Source organism: Hylaeus volcanicus, chromosome 2, assembly GCF_026283585.1.
Source record: "Hylaeus volcanicus isolate JK05 chromosome 2, UHH_iyHylVolc1.0_haploid, whole genome shotgun sequence".
Lineage (NCBI taxonomy): Eukaryota > Metazoa > Arthropoda > Insecta > Hymenoptera > Colletidae > Hylaeus > Hylaeus volcanicus.
In genome coordinates this window covers 18808482-18827321 of record NC_071977.1, presented here as the reverse complement: position 1 = coordinate 18827321, position 18840 = coordinate 18808482, and the positions used below count along the sequence as shown (strand labels likewise).

General features: G+C 36.6%; 1 protein-coding gene across 3 annotated transcripts in view; it reads right to left on the bottom strand.

Moving 5' to 3' along the window:
• The window catches only part of LOC128884950 (titin-like), a 99462-nt gene extending 81514 nt beyond the window's left edge, over positions 1–17948 (bottom strand). The window contains exons 1-4 of one of the 3 annotated variants that reach the window (XM_054138667.1): positions 17699–17948; positions 14058–14199; positions 2151–2451; positions 435–615 (exon numbers count right to left, since the gene is read on the bottom strand). In XM_054138667.1, coding sequence (XP_053994642.1) covers positions 435–615; positions 2151–2451; positions 14058–14199; positions 17699–17711 — 637 coding nt within the window. In that variant the 5' untranslated portion in view covers positions 17712–17948. Of the gene's footprint in view, positions 1–434; positions 616–2150; positions 2452–8028; positions 9092–14057; positions 14200–17698 lie in introns of those variants that run through there. The other 2 variants (XM_054138670.1, XM_054138669.1) reach the window with 2 other exon arrangements.
• Between the last annotated feature and the right edge of the window lie 892 nt (positions 17949–18840).

Genomic DNA, 18840 nt, shown 5'->3' with positions numbered 1-18840 from the left:
ATCGGTTGAAAACTCCCATAGTTACGACGGTTTGAAAAAGTGTCCCGCTAATTGTTGGTAGTAGTGTAGAAACGAGGAACAGAAGTCGGCCGTTAAGATTTGCTTCCAGTTTACTCAGGTCAAGCTCCAAATACAGGGAGCAATCCCTTAAATCCTTAATTCTGTAACATGCGCGATATGGAACTTGATCAAAACAGAATTAATGGTGATGTTTACTTGTTTTATTGGAAATCAAATAAACGAAACGATCAATACTATCAATAATAGTCTGATTTCTTTGCATCATCTTTGAGAACAATTAAATAACGAAAGTACATTCATATGAGTAATCAAGAAATAATTTCTTTTCACAAAGACTAAATAAAATTCTTGTAATGGCGAATTAAATTCGCTTGGACATTCAAATGTGGTAAATGATAAAGGGTACTTCTTACCGATCACCGTCAGACGGGAGGCGCAAGAAGATCTGCCGCTTCGATTTTCCGCCATGCAGGTCCAGTATCCTTCGTCCTCGATCGTGACAGGAGCCACGTCGACGCAGTAGAAATTCCCTTCGTGGACGAAAGAGAATCTCGAACCAGCGTGAACCTCTTCGGCATTTCTCTGCCAAGTAATCTGGAATTAAAAAACAACGGCTCCGTTGAATGATTTAAATGACTACGGTGCTCGCTGACGTCAGCGGTTTGTCAAACACACCACGCGTTAAAGAAAACTCAACGGTCAGATAGATTCATGTGACACCCTCCACTTGCCATGATCTAACTAAAAAAAAAAAAAAAAAAAAAATGAAAAACGTAACTTATGTGAATGCAATTAATTTTCGAAGCATTTCGTTAAGGGGGTATTCTACATAGTTTAGAGCGTCAATTTTCAGATACTGTGTTGAATTTTTTGGCAGATGTATTTTTCAAGTTCTACATATAAAGAATATATGTATAAAATAAAATTTTGTTTGAAAGCACCAGTTTGTAATACCTTCTTGAAGACACTGTGACTGTTTGAATGTATAGTTCTTTTCAGTCTAGCAATATTTTAGTCCTCAATTAAAATTTATTTCGATCAAAATATGAAGTCCAACAAGATTTCTCGCTTAAGGCTCTAAAGTCGTGCTTTTACTTTTTACGCATCTAGAGAATCTTCGTTATTCTTTAGAACGTTACGCAACGTTGGCTGGAAACCATTACTATGGAAAACGATCATTTGGAGGTTTACGAGCGAACGCAGATTTAGCAGATCGGTGGGCATAGTTTCAGGGATAGTGTACGTGCGCGCGTAATAATAGTCGTAATACGACGCATAAGACCGCGTAACGATCTTCGTTTTCTCTTATTCGTCTCAAGCTCGGGTCATGGACCTCTGCGGGGTCCCTTTTAGTGCGATACGTTTCCTGCTTCGTCTGCTACCGAGACAGAAGAACCACCAGAAATTCATGGCTATAATTCACCGACTGATTTCGCTACACCCTTCCGGGTAATCACACAAATTGGCACGGATTCCGCGTTGTCTTCCTCGACTAATCAGCTTTGGAACTTACGAGGTTCTTCAACTTTTTTTTTGGCATTGCAATTGTTGGAACCATTAATTCTTTGCCTAGTAATCTAGGTTATTATTTTGATAATAAAAAGTGATATTAAATTTGTTGTTTTAAAAACAAAATTTACAATCTTTTTTTGCAATAATTCGTGAATTAAAAGGTTATAAACTTATCCCTTGAGTAATTGCAATCAATTTGAACTATGAGGCATCTCGTAGTTGGCAGTGAATGGATTAATATGACTAGCAATTTCAATGCAATTTTATGAAAAAATGACCTTTTTTTCCACAACTATTAATTTAAAATTCGAACCCTGTATGTGTAGTTGTAATTTTTCTATAACTACCGAAATTTCGATTCGATTTGGATGAAAGTTTGTTTAAATGTTCTTTATGTTTTAACGAAAAATACCGGCTACTTAGTTCACGAATATATTAGCCATGATTATTATTAGGTATTGTTAAATGTCGCAATTTATAACGAAGTGGTTCCCACTTTTTTTCTCAGGTACAGCCACCTTTGATATCTATCATAGCACTGTAAATATCTATTCACATTCGACATTTGTTTATTTGTGATTTTTCTATAGTGTTTATAGCGTTACGAGTTATGTTACCGTCGGTGTCGTCGAACTTCGTATTTCCACGAGGAACCTGGTCCTGGTGCCGACCTTGACCGCAAGATCGGTGAGCCTTCGCAGGAAAACTGGTGGATCGCCCTCCTCGGAGATGGGTTCGTCGACTTTGAGGTGAATCCTCTTCGAGGATCCCTTGTCAAACCCTTGGCCGACCCTCGTCGCCACCAAAGCATAATGACCTGTGTCGTCTTTTTGTGATTGAGTCAACGTCACCTGGACGACGTTGCCTCTCATCTGAACGCGATATCGATCGGATTGCAACGGTACATCTCCGCGTGTTCTGTAACCATACAACATGAGATAACGTTCAATCTTTTCACAACTATTGAAATTTAACGCTCTGAGTGTCGAGGAGCGATATATCGAATTTACATAGAAAGAATAATACATATAGTGCAATACATACTGACATATTTTTGTGTAAATAGAAATCGAATTCTGCAATAACAAAAAAAAAAAGAATAATAATAATAGTGTTGCGAGCACTCTTTGGATGGATCCAAGGCCTGCTGGTGCTCGTGACCGGAACAAGAAGACAGCGAGAAGAAGGCGATCGGATTGATCGCCTGTGAAGCTGTCATATTCGAACAAGACGCCATTGAATGCTGACGTTCCGAAACTAAGAACACATTTAATTACCTTTGTTGACATTTGTATTGTACACACCTTATTATATATTCAAGTTACTCGTTAATCTTTAAAGTTCTCGTTATGCCAAACATAAAACATAACAATAGATTAAATCACTTATTTCAATTGACTGAAAAGTTTTAACTAAAATTTTTAAATTATCACTCCTTCAGAATACGATTGATTATAATTACTGTATCACCAAGATAAAAAAATATAAATATTAAGTTCTATTATATAAACTATCAGAAAAACAACAAGACATCAACAAAACAGTATCTAGTGATTATTTAAAATGTAGGAACAGAAACAACGAAACGAAGCAGACCTACTCCAACGCATACCCTTAACAAAAAGATACATGGATCTTAGATCTAGAAGCACACGTGTTTGATCGTTCAGCGAGAAAGCAGAGAGGAACTACTTTCTATCGGAACGGGGGCGGTTTTGCAATCCCCAAATGTCAGTTTCTGGTTCCTCTCGGGGCGATGGCCGAGGTCCAATCGGACCGATGGTCATCGTCGCACCGTCTATTTGCTATTTCTTCGCTGCTGCAGACAGTTAGAAAGAACCCACGTCTATTATTGCGGACTCATTCAGCCGTCCGCGAAACCGTGTTTGCGCAACTCGCGCGTCTGCCCGCGTAATGCACCCTTGATGATCACCGCCGATCGTCGCGCGTATGAGCGTCCGCTCGTCGACGCCGACGTATAGCGCAACGTGGCGGCATAGCGAACAGATCGGTACGCGGTGACGCAATGTCTATTTTGTCTGGGCAAGAAATAAATTCGGCGTTCCATAGCCGCGATCGGGCCCCTTCCCGTTTAGATTTCACATTTGCAGAATCTTCTCTTGAAACATTTTTGGTCTCTTCATTTTTTTTAGAAAGAATATCTTATTGATTAGGTGTAGAAATGGATCCTGTCCCTTTATAGTCAATCATTTATAACTCTAGATTAAACACATAGACTTCCTCATCATTTTGCCATGCTGAAGTACAAATCTTCTAAGTCCTCAACTTGATCTCTATTGCAATGTATATATGCACATAACTTAAATCTCAACCTGATGGCCATTGCAATGCAACTATACGAAATTTTGTTTATTATTATACTTCTAAAATTATTATAATTATCAAGCATATTTGTAATATGTTAGAAAAATAACGATAAGCAAAATTTGATAGCTGCTGTACATCGAAGATATACAGGTTGTCCCAGTTTTTTCCGGTCAAACTTTGCTAGCATGTTATACACGCAAAAGTAAGAAAAAAATGTTATATGAACATATGTTCTTAAATGCTTTATTGAGGAGTTATATCTAATAATACAAAATGATAATGAACTGCCACTTTATCGACACAGCGTACGAACGTATATGGTGTATTCTAATGATCATCAGATTGAAACTTATCTACCAGTACAGATTCATTTGAAAAAATGAAAATTTGTATTTCGACGTAACAAAATGAAAAGTAAATATTTCTACTTAAACTAGAGTTATAGTCCAAAGGTATAGAATTAATCTACACTTAATATAATCCACGTATACTGTGAGGAGACAATAATTCTGTTCCTACAATACATACAGTAGGTGGTAAATATTTTATAGAATAAGAGGAAAATTAATTGACGAAGAAATTGTGTTTCTTCTTACTTTTTGAATTGTCAGGAAGGTATTGGAATCATAAATCATGTCTTGCAAAACCTTCTAGGCGAAAAGACACGTTTTTAAACCTTTTTATATTGTTTCTATTATTAATAAATTCATATATGTTTGTTGAGTATACGTAGGCCTACTGCGCAGTGAAGGTGGCTAGCTGGTCTGACTAGGTATGAAACAATCTCCTGTCTCTAGCCTTCGCCTCCATAGTATGACCTAGGGGATTATACCACAATTGATCAGACCAGTTATCTGTCACTGCGTCGTACATTTGATAAAATGTAGTACATATTCATATCTAAGTCTTAGATCCATGAGTAATGATAATAAAGCTATCTCTTATAGACGTTTGATTTTTCTGACATACGGTGGTTGACATGGTTTTCCTTTCATAATGAGAAATCTATTATTTGGCACTGAGCCCTTTCGGTACTTCCCCTCTACGACTATGTATGTCAAGGTGACGTTAGACTTGACGTTTGCTTAGCAATTTTGATTTGTACCGAAACAGTTAATGATTCTTTCAATCTGGAGGACTTAACAATATTTTTGGCATGATTCACAGGACTGTTGTCCTCGACGCGATCGTTATTTTAAGATTGACATGACCGTCCCTGGGTTGTTTATCCATCGAGGCGTTTCACAAAGAGAAGAAACAGTTAGGAAAAGTAGAAAGCCAGAAACAAAGGGTAGTAAAAGGGAAAAAGTAAGAATCGTGTCGTGGCCGTGCGTTCCTAATGAACTTGCGTCAATCGCACGCGGTTGCACCACTGATCTTTGGCCACGGTATTTCTAGATCGTTGCGAGATATTTCAAAGATCCGAACGATCGACGGCCTTCGAGAAATCCGTTCATACGCGCATCCTCGCGATCCTGCCGGGCATCGAACGGACAGTTTCTTTCCCTCTGGTCGTTTGTCGTGGTAAAAAGGTTGACGAAAATAGGGCAGTAGAGCAATGCCAAGTGTTTCAGCCGCTCTAGATCATTTGTTTGCCCGAAATACGTTGGAACCATGCAACCGATTTTTATTTAGAAGTCTCTAGGCGTTCGAAGACTTATGATTTTCGACCTCGAAATATCGAGGAATCGCTGTTTTATTGGTGTGCTTACTTCGGAACGTGGTTGAGTGTTAGAAATTTTTTCGAAGTCTAAATATGTATATTGACTATTTGACGGGAAGCCCAACATAAACTGACCATAAACGGATCTTAACAATTTAATTCTTACCTGAAATATCAATGGAATATTAAACTCTACAGTTTGAGTTTGGATTCTGTTTATTTTTAATGTGGCTACAATTTTTGTTTGCAAAGTAATAACGACGTAAAGAGTGCTTTGTGCGTGCATTATAAACGCCTAAGGTGTACCACGAGGAGATTGCATGCTTAGGGTTATAAATTGCGTGCACTGTTTGAGGAATGTGTGTAAAATGTATGTATTAAAAAATAAAGATTGATGAGGGTCAAGTGTATGGAAAACGTGTACAAGAAGTGTGAAGTATAGGAGAATGCATATAAAATTTTTGAAATATATGTAGAATAAGTGTAAAATAAATGTTGAATGTGTAGATATTGTGGAATAGGTGAAAATGTGTAGAATTATTTTGGAATCTTCATAAGAAGAAGGGACTTCTCAAGCGCCACAGAAATGTATTGTTCTGTTCCTAAAAATTCATACCATTTCGATACAAATCTCATATAACTATACCATAGTTATTTCAGCCTTTTTCATTTTACATATTCTTCACAAGATGTATTTATGAAATTTGGGTAACAATAATATTATCATTGTAATATATAATGCAGGCGGCATAAGTCATATTTTATACCAAAATAGCATATGAAATTCCAAAATCAACACAGTGAACTTTGATGACACTTTTCAATAACAACACAAATTCCACAAATATTCCTTACATATTCCACACTTATTTCATACTTATCCCACGCACCATCCTACGCGCATTCTACACTTATTTCGGACGTTCCCCATATTCCACACATATTCCAAACAGATTCCCGTTATAATGCAGAAATCGCGGTAACTTTGCGAAAGAACAATCGTACCCTGACAAAAGAAAAGCAAAATTAAAGGTCAGACTGTAAAGTTTCATATTCCGTAAATAAACTTTATGAAAAAAAATACTTCGAATGAACTTTGAACTATATGCGTGAACTCAGATTTGAGAAATTTTAAGAATTTGACAGGTTCCTTCTTAATAAATAATCATGTAGCTGCTAGCCAAACAAATTGTTTGAGCTAGTTTGACAATACAATCAATCTTCTTAACTGTAGCTTGACTGCGCTAATTCGCTGCTTTAAACAACTTTGAGGTCATAACTAGTATAACGCAAGAATTACTTTGTCTTATTCTGTTAGTTCCTATCCTGTAAATAGAGCCAACTGTGCGCATAGCAAGTCGGTATTAAGATGAAAGCCAACTGTCGACCTAGCAACGAGATATTAAGAATCTTTCCTATTAAGAACACTGGAAAGAAATGTTGTTTCTTTTAGATTCAAAAAAATTTTTAATAAATTTCTATTTTTAATCAATTATGTAATCGCTCCCATTATCAACAGCCTTTTGCGATCTAGTGTACAAATTTTTCAATGCCAAAACCGATAAAAATCAATGAGCTGATGAGTGATAAACAAGTATTTAAAATTGTAAAACCGACATTAATTTTCAGTCTATCTTCTATAATAAATATAATCTTTTCCTTTATCTTATACTATATGTCTTTTTGCAATACGTACACAGTCTCCAACTGTATCTTCTTTCAACCTACTGTAACCCTTTTCTTTATTTATTATATGCTTATTAATCATGTGTAATAAACGAACTTTTAAATAGTTTAGTCCCATACTTTTATTTTTAGTGGCCTTGGCTGAAAAATATTATATTGTTAGAAATAAATATTTTTGTATGTTTTAGTGTATTATGTGTCTTCTGTATTGTTCATGAAATAAAACTATCACATAGAGAGGGCTCCCATTGGATAAAACCCAATCATGGTGCACTCTTGATACATAATAAACAAGTGAGTGAGTTTATATTTCTAAGGGTGTGAAGTCGTATAACATGACTATACACTTCTCTTCATCATTCTCTGGCATCCCCACGAGGAATGCCAGTAGTTTGTACAATCAAACATAGCTACAACCTCTGAGAGCCATAATCAACAAGAAGGAACCTCCAATACGTTGACCGCCAGAGTAATACTCGTGAAAAATTCTATGAGGCTAAAGCTTTAGTTTAAGACGATTAGAAACTGCGTAACAATTTAACAGTTTGTGGTAATACTTAATTTTCCAACGTCATCAAGTTTACGAATTGTCGCTAGATTTATTTTATTTATCATCTCACTATCGGAACCAGGTCTTTTAGTTCCTTAGTTAAAAGTCCTGTCACCCATATAATAGGTGACGTGGCGCTCAACGTGCTAAGCCATTATTAGTAGTTAAAGTCAAGATGATTACTCCCATCCTCAAACAAATTCAAACCAACAAAACACAACAATCCCCCCACGACAGAACCATCCGTTCGAATAATTCGCAACCCTACCGGTATGCCGATCCATCCGAGAAGGAACCCGTGATGGCGGGTTTGTTGCCATTGGCGCACTTGCAGCAGTCGCTCCCCATGACAGCCGACGATCGATCGTGGATCCCACTACCTTCAAGTCAAGATTTATCACTCGTGAACCAGTCACCACCTATCACTCGTGAGTTCATCGAACCAAACATTTCGCGGGCGTTCCCCGCGTTCGCGAGTCAAGTGACGTTTAACGAGGGACGTAAAGGCGGATGGAATCCTAATCGATGCATTGATTCCGAGTCCGACGATCACGTTGCCGCGTCGATATTTATTCGGATGATCGATTGGCATCCCCGTCGTGTTCTTCGTCGTCGTGGCGATATCGGTGGCAGACACGGTGACAGCGGTCGCTGAAATAATGCCTAATGGCGTCCTTTCGAGGACTGCGACCCTGACGAGACTGTTCGATGCTTTCACTATCGATGCCCGAAGTCATAGAAGCAACCAATCGATGGGATAGCCACGAGTCCTTGGTGGACACTTCATCCACATGTCATTGTCGAGGATGAGATCAGTATCGATCTCTGTTGAGAGTTTCATCGCGAACTTCCTATCGATGATGATTGAGTCCACTCGCGGTCATTTAGGGGTGAAACTTAGTTGACAGGAGGATCGAAAGATGAGGGTACTCGATGGGGTTTGATTTGGAGAGGATGGTGTCCCAGAGGTGTGCGACAAGTCTGTTGGATGACTTCACTTTCTGTACCCGCAATCATAGAAGCACCGAATCGAATGAATGTCCACGCGTTCCCAGTGGACACTTCATCCACACGTCACAGCCGAGGAACTCCACGATGAGATCAGTATCGATCTCTACAGCTCGATTCATCGCGAACTTCCTATCGATGACGATTGAGTCCACTCGCGGTCATTCAAGGGTGAAAATTATTTGACAGGAGGATCGAAAGATGAGGGTACTCGATGGGGTCTGAATTGGAGGGAGTTGCGTCCGATCGTCGAGCGATCGTCGCGATCGGGAGGTGTTGATCTCGATCGTTCGGACCTCTCTGCCCCCGATAGCGCGGCTCGATGACGTATTCGAAAGAAGGAGAGGTCCGAGGTGATTTTTGGCCGCTCGTCGATCGTCGCGACGCTCCCTCGGTAGACTGATAGCGGGATGCCAGCGCCAGGTCGTCCGCGCCCAATTTTCCACCTCCACATCCGCCAGCTTTCGCTATAGTTCGAAGAAAACTATAAGCAACGAGCGTAGAGCATCCTAGAGCCGGAATGTCCCAAGGAGTCAGCGCCTCTTTCGTCTTTTCGCGAAAATCTCGAGCTCGTTCGAATTTAGCCTGCATAGGGGAGCACGAGGGACGCTGGGGTGGAGAGGGGAGAGCGTAATCCCGCGAAGGAACGTCAAAGAGCGTCGGAATTTTCGTAACTCGCGAGAGGAACGCTTCCGTCGTCGTCGACGTTGGCGTCGTGGTCACGGAGCGTCTGAATGGTTGGGGGTGGAGGGGATGCGCTCGAAACGGATCGTCCACGAGAGACAACGAACAGTGAAGCACTAGACTTCGGAATTGAAGCTGTTACTTTGTCGGTTTAAACATAATAGAATGCTTTCGGTAACGGTTGAACGTAATCGGCTGATTAAGTAACGCACGAGAATGCCAACTATTTGACGTAGCAGCGAGAGGGAACTTCAGGGAAGTCTTTATATAAACTTCTTCAAAAGCAAGTCTTCTTTGGGAATTATTCCTAAGGAATTGAATGCAAATCCTGAATTCTTATTTCATGTCATGGTTATATGAATCTTAAAGAGTATGATAATTTGTTTTCAATCATATACAGGGTTTTTCATTTAATACAAAATTGTTGAATATCTTATTTTTAAATCTTCATCACTACTTCACTTATAAAAAATTGATCCATTGAATATATACACCTGTATCTGTTACTCTGTTTGATCATATGTGAACTTCTAGTTAATATATTCCTAATCTTTGAATTTTTCTTTTACTCTGCACTTCTACATACTGGTACACGTGAAAAATACAGAGAAACTACTAAACAAAATTGGAAGAAAAATAAAACATGAAAATGTGTGTTAAAAAATAACATTGTGTCATTTTTAAGATGTTCTATTGGTCTTATAGTAATCGAAGTTTAAAAGATATTTACTTACTATCAGGTAATACTGTACTTATTTAGTAATTGTATTTAAGGTTAAGTTCTGTGCAATATTGTAATGTGTACTGTTTGATTTCATTATAATTTGATTGCTAATATGGTCAGTAATGAGCATGTTGGTAATGACCCCTTAGGGGATTTAATAGGTTATTAAAAAAAAGAATTTACGTACAAAAATGTTGTCGAAGTAGGTTATTGTAGAAACGTGTAATTACGCATTCATCTTGCAAAAAATAAATTAAATCAAATTTCTCTGGGAATTACGGGTTAAGAAATTACGAATTTCTAGAATAATCGTACTCAACGATATTTTGGTATCTATAGTTTCGAAGCTTAGATCACTGTGGAATTGAAAGAATTTCTTAAAATGGCACTTAAGTCATTCGAGTGAGGCGCCATTTTTAACGCATGTATGTATGACTGAAGACAATGTTTCTTAGTCTTTAAGAAGTATATAACCCTTATGTGAAGGAAGAAGGCAAGGCCTGTATACATTTCGCCGGAATTAATTTCCAAATGAGACTTTATTTTATTGTCATTTAACTGCGAAGCATGACTACTTTCACCTTCCAAAAAGCAAGACAATTTTGGAGAATTTTTAAAATGATAATTATATACCGTACAAGGTTCAATTTTTAATACATGAATATATATTTATTGAAGTGTGTCTTATAAAATTTGCAATGAAAATTATTAGATAATGGCGTGGCAAAGGATATGGATTGAAAATGTATCTTTTCAACTTGCCACCATATAATGTCAAAAACTGCTAGACCCATTGAACTTAAATTTAAATTGAATATTCTTATATATGTTATCTAAAATCTAGCAATGAGATATTCTCCATAACATGTTGTGAATACTACTTATCAAATTTTTAATGTTTCCGTTTGAGGTGAAAAAATTGAGCACAACTAATAAGCATTTATACGACACTCAAGGCAATTTTTAACTATTAGAAAATGAGTTATTATAAAGTCAAAACATTTAAAGAGAACCATATTTGAGGACCACTATTATGATATAAAAATGTTGTAATGAAATCACACTATTTGGAAAATAATGTGGTCCTACTGATGCACTCTAAAGACAGGCTAGGAAAACACGAGCTGAATGAATCATAAGACGAATGATCTTAAAACGACAACAATTACTCCCATCGATCCGTCACCCTTGTCTTATTTAAGCAGCGAGGCTAGATGAGGTCATGTCTTGCGCTCCCAAAATAAGCATTCAAATGGCTATGCACCGAATCTTTCACCTTCCTAGGCAACCTGACAGATTATCGATTGTGCCCTGGATGGTACACATGTGGCAAGAGCAAATTTTTGAAAAAAAAAATAAATGCTTACATTACTCATATTTTTCTTAACTCGCAGGAAAGATAAATATTGTGTAACGACATAGTAAACATTTTCTTTCCCCTTTTAATTTTATAAGAATGTTCTCATCTGTGCTCTCAAACTTCTTCAATATGATAATTAAATGAAAACAAAAGAAATATGAATATTAAATATCAAATAATAAACTGTGTACTGTACATTTATTTTCATCTCTACATATGGCCCTAGCATTGAATCATTTGTGCATTGTGTACCAATATAGAAGAGCACTATACAACTAAAATTTAATTTTTGATAGATTCGATATAGCGGATATATGCGTGATAAATTAATAGCTGAATAAATTCAGGCGTATTCTGCATCTGAGTTTTAACCATTTTTCCCAATGTGATCCTTTTCAGTAAACGTTGGTTTCCGAAATAAAAATTTATGAAGGCTTATGGAACCGAAGATAGAGAATAGAATCGTATTTTCTCTAGTCTATGCCGATGTCAACCACAGCTTACAACTTAGGAAATGATACATATTTTGTGTACTTGTCTCACGACTGAATTAAAATCTCTACTCGTTTTCAGTTAGTATTTACTAGTTTCATAATGTACCATTTCAAGAATCAGTCTTTGTGATACGTTTAGTACCATTTCCCTCCAAATCCTGACATGCTAACGTAATTTTACAATTTGATTTGGATTCAGCATAAGGAACTCCACGTGAAACAATAAGTCCCATTGAGGTCCCCAGAATTGTGTTGAATTGTGTAAGCTATTCATCCTATGCAAAAACCCGCAACGAGATTACACGAGTCGGGAGTGTAAATTGGTCCTCTGCGAAAATTAAGTGCGCGACAGCTCGAAATAAACTGCGTTTGATCCTTGGCACGTTTCAAGGTTTTCGCCGAAATTAGGGCCAATAGTCGAGAATGAACGATAATACGTGAACAACAACGCGCGATGAATTGTAGTAGAAGAAGAATGAACGGTGGGGAGTGAACTTGATCTGCGGAGATACCGATAACGTCGACTTCCTTTCGATTTCCTTTTACTCGATCGATTCCTGCAATTTTGCCTTCGTACTATAATTACTTTTATTGCATAATTAGTGTCGCATTTGCGTTGGGATAGATTTTAATAAAATCGATGAATGAGATCATGGGTGGATCCAGAAGAGCTCCAAGGGGTTAAAGTAGAAGAGTGCTAACAAAATGTCCAGAATTCGAGATAGCTATCACTGGGAATGAAAAACAATGGATTAATTATAATGATTTTATGCTTGCGATTTTTCATTCGGTACAATTGGCCTTTGTTTTATTTTAGAGAATAGATTTAGGTTTTTGTTGTCAATAAGGAAGTCTTAAAACTCTGCAGCCCTTTAGTTCAAGGAGATTTTAGGTGTAGAAGACTTCAACCAACCAACCAACCAACTTTTATGTCTATTTTTTTTAGACACACAATTTGTATCGTTATTAAAATTGTTCAAAGGAATATTTTGATCTGGCATGCCTAAGTATGTCTGTTTATAAATAAGTGTACCCTTTTCCTTATTTCTGAAGACATTATTGTTTTGCGTTCAAGTCTACACATGTTTGCTTTTGACGTGACGGTGTGGTGATGGATGGCTGAAAAACGTTCTTTAAAACATTTCTGACTGACGTAGTTTAAATAAGGACTAATTAACATTCTCAAATAAGCTATTTATATTGTGACGTATATACTCACATATTACTAGTCGTCTTTAGAGTAAACATAATTATATAGAATATTTGTATATCATCTATATAAATAGGTAATTATTGTTACTATTATTATATCTACCTTTTATGCTTGAATTTAACTATTGGAATTAACTCTAACCATTTCTCACAAACTCTTACAATCATAATGTAAGGATCCACACACGTAAGTATACATGTGTATTTCTTATCAATATTCGAGCTTCTAGTTAACATGTTCCTAATGTTTTTAGTTTTCTTCTACTCTGCATTTTTACGTACTGGTTACACGTGGAAAATTAGGCGATAACTCATTTTTACAGAGCAACTTTGAAACAAAATTAGAAGAATAATAAATCACGAAGAAAGTAAAATACTCTGTTCTAGTATAATAATTTTGACTAAAATTGAAATCAATAAATTACGTATAACTATTTTTAAAATAAAAGCATGTATCTTTAAGCATAGAAAATACACAAGGTAGTTACGCTTTGAAATACAAGAGATTAAATAGAAATAAAATACTTCTATCTGGTGGACTGCGAACTCTGCTTGCCAACCAAGAGTATACAGATCATATATATACAATCCCTTTTATTTAATTATGTCTTACATCTCTGTTTATACTGTCTCAAGTAAGCAGAAAATACTATATGTTTGAAAAAATAAATATCCAAAAGTCTTTACAGAATTCTCATTACAGTGTTTCTGCTAAAAGTGCTTACTCGACGTTTTTGCACTATTTTGTAAGTGGAGTTTAGAGTATTGATTTATTTCATAGCAGAGGCCAGTCGAATAAAGCAAATTAAACTCACAGTTCGAATCGTAGCTCGTCGAAGACATCGGACCACCGTAGTTTCGGTTCAACCACGACATCTTCGCCGGGGCGTCCCTGAACCGAAAGGACCTGGTCCGGTTCCAGCCATTGCGGCGGTCCCTTGGCTTTCGTTGTGTGATCTGCAAGTATGAATATTGCATAATGAAATGGGTCATTACTAACGCGACATGTAAATACGTGTTATGAACCAGAGATGAGCGAAATTCCTCTCTGAATGATTAGTATCTCTATTCATTTCGTGTTCCCAAACCTTGACAGACAATTAATTTCGATGGTTGCTCAGCGGAAAATGCTTGAACGATGACATCTGTCCAAGCGTATTATTTTAAATATGTTTCGATCGGTACGATTGATGGCTCTCTTCGGTCTTTGGAATTTATTTATTACTGTAATAGCGAAAATGTATGTTGCAAGGAATGGTAAAACAATGTTAATTAGATAAAGTTTCTTTTAAAATGGAAAAGTATGGAATTGACGAAAAGAGAATGGTTAGGACTATTTGTAGAAGATGGAATTAAAACTGGCCGTGGAATTTCTAGAAAATTAGGTTGTTAGTAGGTGTCTGATTTAAAAATTATGAACATTAATGCGTTAGTTATTTATGTGTAATTCATCTTATTTATTGGTAAGTAAGTATTTGAATAATTTTGATAGTAGAATAGAATATTCTTTTATTAAGTGACGTTTCGACTACACTTACTAGTAATTATATCGTAAACAATAATTATTGATGAAACTACTACAGATAATAGTATGAGAATGAGTATAATACAGATGTTAAACGATAGAAACATACAGTGTTGTATTCCAGTGATAATAAGAAAATAATTACAATGAGAAATTTGATAAATGATATTGTTTTTCAATTTTACAACGTTCATCATTGCCTAATAGTCATCAAGATACAATATTTACAATGTATATTTCGTTTAATATATTTTATCATAGTCCTCATTCTAATACAATTATTTATTTTACCAATCTCTCTTAGAAATTACCAATTTATTCAAACAAATTGCCCAGTGATCGCAATAAAATAATTCTCTAGTCCTAATAACGATGCTCTATTTCCGCAAAAAGATCTATTCAATCGTTCTGTTATTAATCAAATAAAATTCTAATCTACATCCAAATTTCGAATAACGAGTAAGAGATACATATCGTGGAATATAATATGCTACAATGGAAAAATAAAAATTTAATCGTTCCACTGAAGAAACGTTGCGGATAAAATCTTATACATTGTTTTCGTTCGTCATTTATTATTCGAATAAAATTGTACCCATCTCTTCGTTGAGCACTACCGTGACTGGGTTTCGGCACTCGTAGGCGAGAATTTATTATTCGCGAACTTGTACCTGGTATTCGGTAGCTCACGTGGTCTCAGAAATGGCCACAGAAGCGGTAGTAGGTACATACGTGCATGCAAACGCCGTAGCATAAATATAGATACCTGTGCGAGGAAAATACGGGTGGAGGGAAACCGCTTAAGAAAATAAAACGAGACATTCTCTAAACTGTGCTGATCGTATCTTCGGCGGAAAGCTTCGGTTTCCCTTGCGAATATCGTGCCAATCGACGCGATTGGAATCCCGCGCGCACGCGTACCCTCGTCGCCGGCATTTTGGTAAATAAATATGTTAAAAAATAAACATAGCGTCCAGAGCTGCAACCACGATTCCGACGACTTTGGTAAATTTTAATATGGCGTTCTGTCTCACGTATCATCTCGCTAATATTTTTAATAATTCAACAACCGAATAACAATAGTATCATATTTGTTATAATATTTGCTTCTATTAATATGAGATTTTAATTAAAATATTAGGTATAGAATTAATTCTGTGTCTTTGAAATTTCAGTTTAAGTAAAAGTATTAATTCTGTGTTTTTGAAACTTTAATTTAAGTAAAAATATTTAATCGTTACTTTGTTATTATATGCTAAAGTACCAATCTTCTAGGTTCTCGATCTGGTCTCCATTATAATGAATCTATAAATATAGAAACTAAATCTTACTTTGATGACCATTACAACATATGGATATGTATATACGAAGCTCGATTACAAGTGTTCTTTGTAATTACAGTGATTATAGAAAAATAACTATAAGCAAAATTTGATGGCTACTAAAGTTCGTACAGATGTATTGCAATGGCCATCAGATTAAGGTTTAGGTTATGTGTATAGATACATCGTAATAGAGCTCAGGTTGAGGATTTAAAAAGTTCGTACTTTAATCTACCAAAATGACGAGTAAATATATCTGTTTATACAAGAAGTGTAAATTTTACTTTTATTTAATATATAACTTAACATTTATATTTTTAAATTGTACTCTTCTCAAAACACAACTTTATTCAATTTATATGTATGTATATAATATTTCATTTTTAAATTACCGTAAAAGAAATCGAAATCACAGATCGATATACACTTGGTTGACAAAAACCTGACTATACTACTGCAGATTAAAGTTAACCACTAATTATTTTGTAATTATTAGACTGGAAATTTGATGCATTTATAGCGTGTTCGAACATAAAACATATGTATTACTTTTTCAAAATATATACACTTGTATAAAGTAAGATTATTACTATTATTATACTAATTTATAAAGTAGCTATTTAGGTATGTATTATATATGTTTATATATTATTCGATAGTTATAAACTACATTTGCAATCTGATCTTTGGTATTTTTGAAAGATCCAGAATTTCCGACTTGTCAATTCGATACATAGAAGAACTTATTTGCTCGCACGTTTAAAATTGAGGAGTGGTAAATAAAAGATTCAACAAATAGGAACTGTGTAGCAACCAGCAAGAAATTCATGAAGTAGAATAAAGTTAAATTTGTTTTACATTCTTTCCAATTTAAAAATCGAATATAGAGCTTGTGCATCTTTCCTAGTACAAGTACATATGTTTCTCGTTTTCGATACATATATTTCTCTTCAATCATTCTTGTCAAATGAAAACACTAATTGCTTTACATTGCTCAAATACTCCGACGAGACAGAAAAGATTTCAAATCCATGGACAAAATAAAATGCTCGAATCAACTAGCGAGGCATATAATCTCATCCACCACAAGCATCGACCAACGTCACTTTTTTTTTAAACTGTAGTATACTAGTTTCATAGTCTTTCCAATTATACAGTGCGGCCAGATTTTCTTCGAGCGGGTGTACCATAGCAATCTCGATCATCGCGGCGTCGTCGACACTCTTTTACGCAACAGCGCGTGTTTGCGATCAAGCACAGATAGGCAAAATCAAAACTGTCCAGATAAAAGCGTCGAATAACGAACAAAAAAATACACAACTATTTAACTCTATCTCATCGACCAAAAATTCAAAATATAATCACAGAAAAACATATACCATTAAACGAACTAAGAAGATAACTAAGAAGTTTCCATTACCATCGAAATTTCACTGCCCTCATCGAACAAACGTCACGAGTAAATTACTGCGAGTTTTATCTGTCGTTCTCCATACGAATACTTGATATTTTGCCCTTATCGTTGCTATTAGGAGAGTTCCCAAAGCGTTTTTAAATCGTCGAACGTGCCTTTCGCACGGGAAAGAGCGACTGGATGCAGGGTTCTTACCTGTTAAGGTCATCTCGTCAGATGGTACGAAGATTGACTTCACTTCGCATAGACATCACTCGGCGTGGAGACCGCGTGGCACGTCCTCGGTGTGTTCGTTCGATCAGGAAAACAACCTGCGGCACGTTCTTCCGGTTGCGGCGCGGTCCTCCGGTGTGCCTCGACCGCCACGAAGCTTCCTCCTCCACCAGCTGCGTCTACTTCGTCTCCTGACCCGTGGCACAGCACACCCTGCGCCACGAAATCTGACGGCAGGAGGCCCTGCTCCGGTCTAAAATCGTCTCGACACGGCACTCTCGGCTTCGTCGTTTTAACGAAACGCGGACATGCGCCGTGTGCGACGCTCCTACGCCTCTTACTCTTTCTCCCTCTTTCACCCGTTCTCACGCCGCCTCATTCCCGCCCTCCCTTCCCTCTTTCTTTGGCCCGCGATCACCATCCCTGATGTAACTTCGCGCGGTCGGTGTTTTTTTATCTTCGACCGATCGCACTCGGTTCGCCGTTTTTATTACTTTCCCTCGACGGTTGTTTATTAAGGGAGTACGTCCGGGCAGAAATTTGGAAATTTACGACGTTTTTGTTGTGTTTTCTTAAGGTATACGACGGTAGAAGTAATACCTGAAAAATTGAAGTCAATCTGTTTAACCCTTTATAGGTCACTGGTACTCATTGTTATCGCTAAGGAAGGGGTGAAAATTTTGTATTTTCAAGTTTCTACGCTTATCCATACAAAAGATGAAAAAATGACCAGAGAGCTCTACCCTATAAAGGGTTAAATTTGATGAAGATATATGACTTTGTACATAGCTCGCTCCAAGCTGATGTGAACTGGACTTGATACTTTAAATACGTTTTCCTTAAAATAATCATTTTCTAATCAGTAACTACGATATCCTGAAAACCACTGAACAAGTCCAGCTTATGTTTTTAGAGCTATCATAGAACATAATGCTTTTCTATTGGAACGAGGGATTTTTATTTTCAATGCGTACTTTCTTTTCGTGGTCGAAAAATGGGCGTTTCTTTTTTGTGAAAGTCGAGAATTTAACTTTAGGGGATCGCCATTTTGTCAAAGAGCTCTCGCTGAATATCATTTACGGTCGCACTCCATGAATGAATGATCCATAAAGTTTATTAGTTAT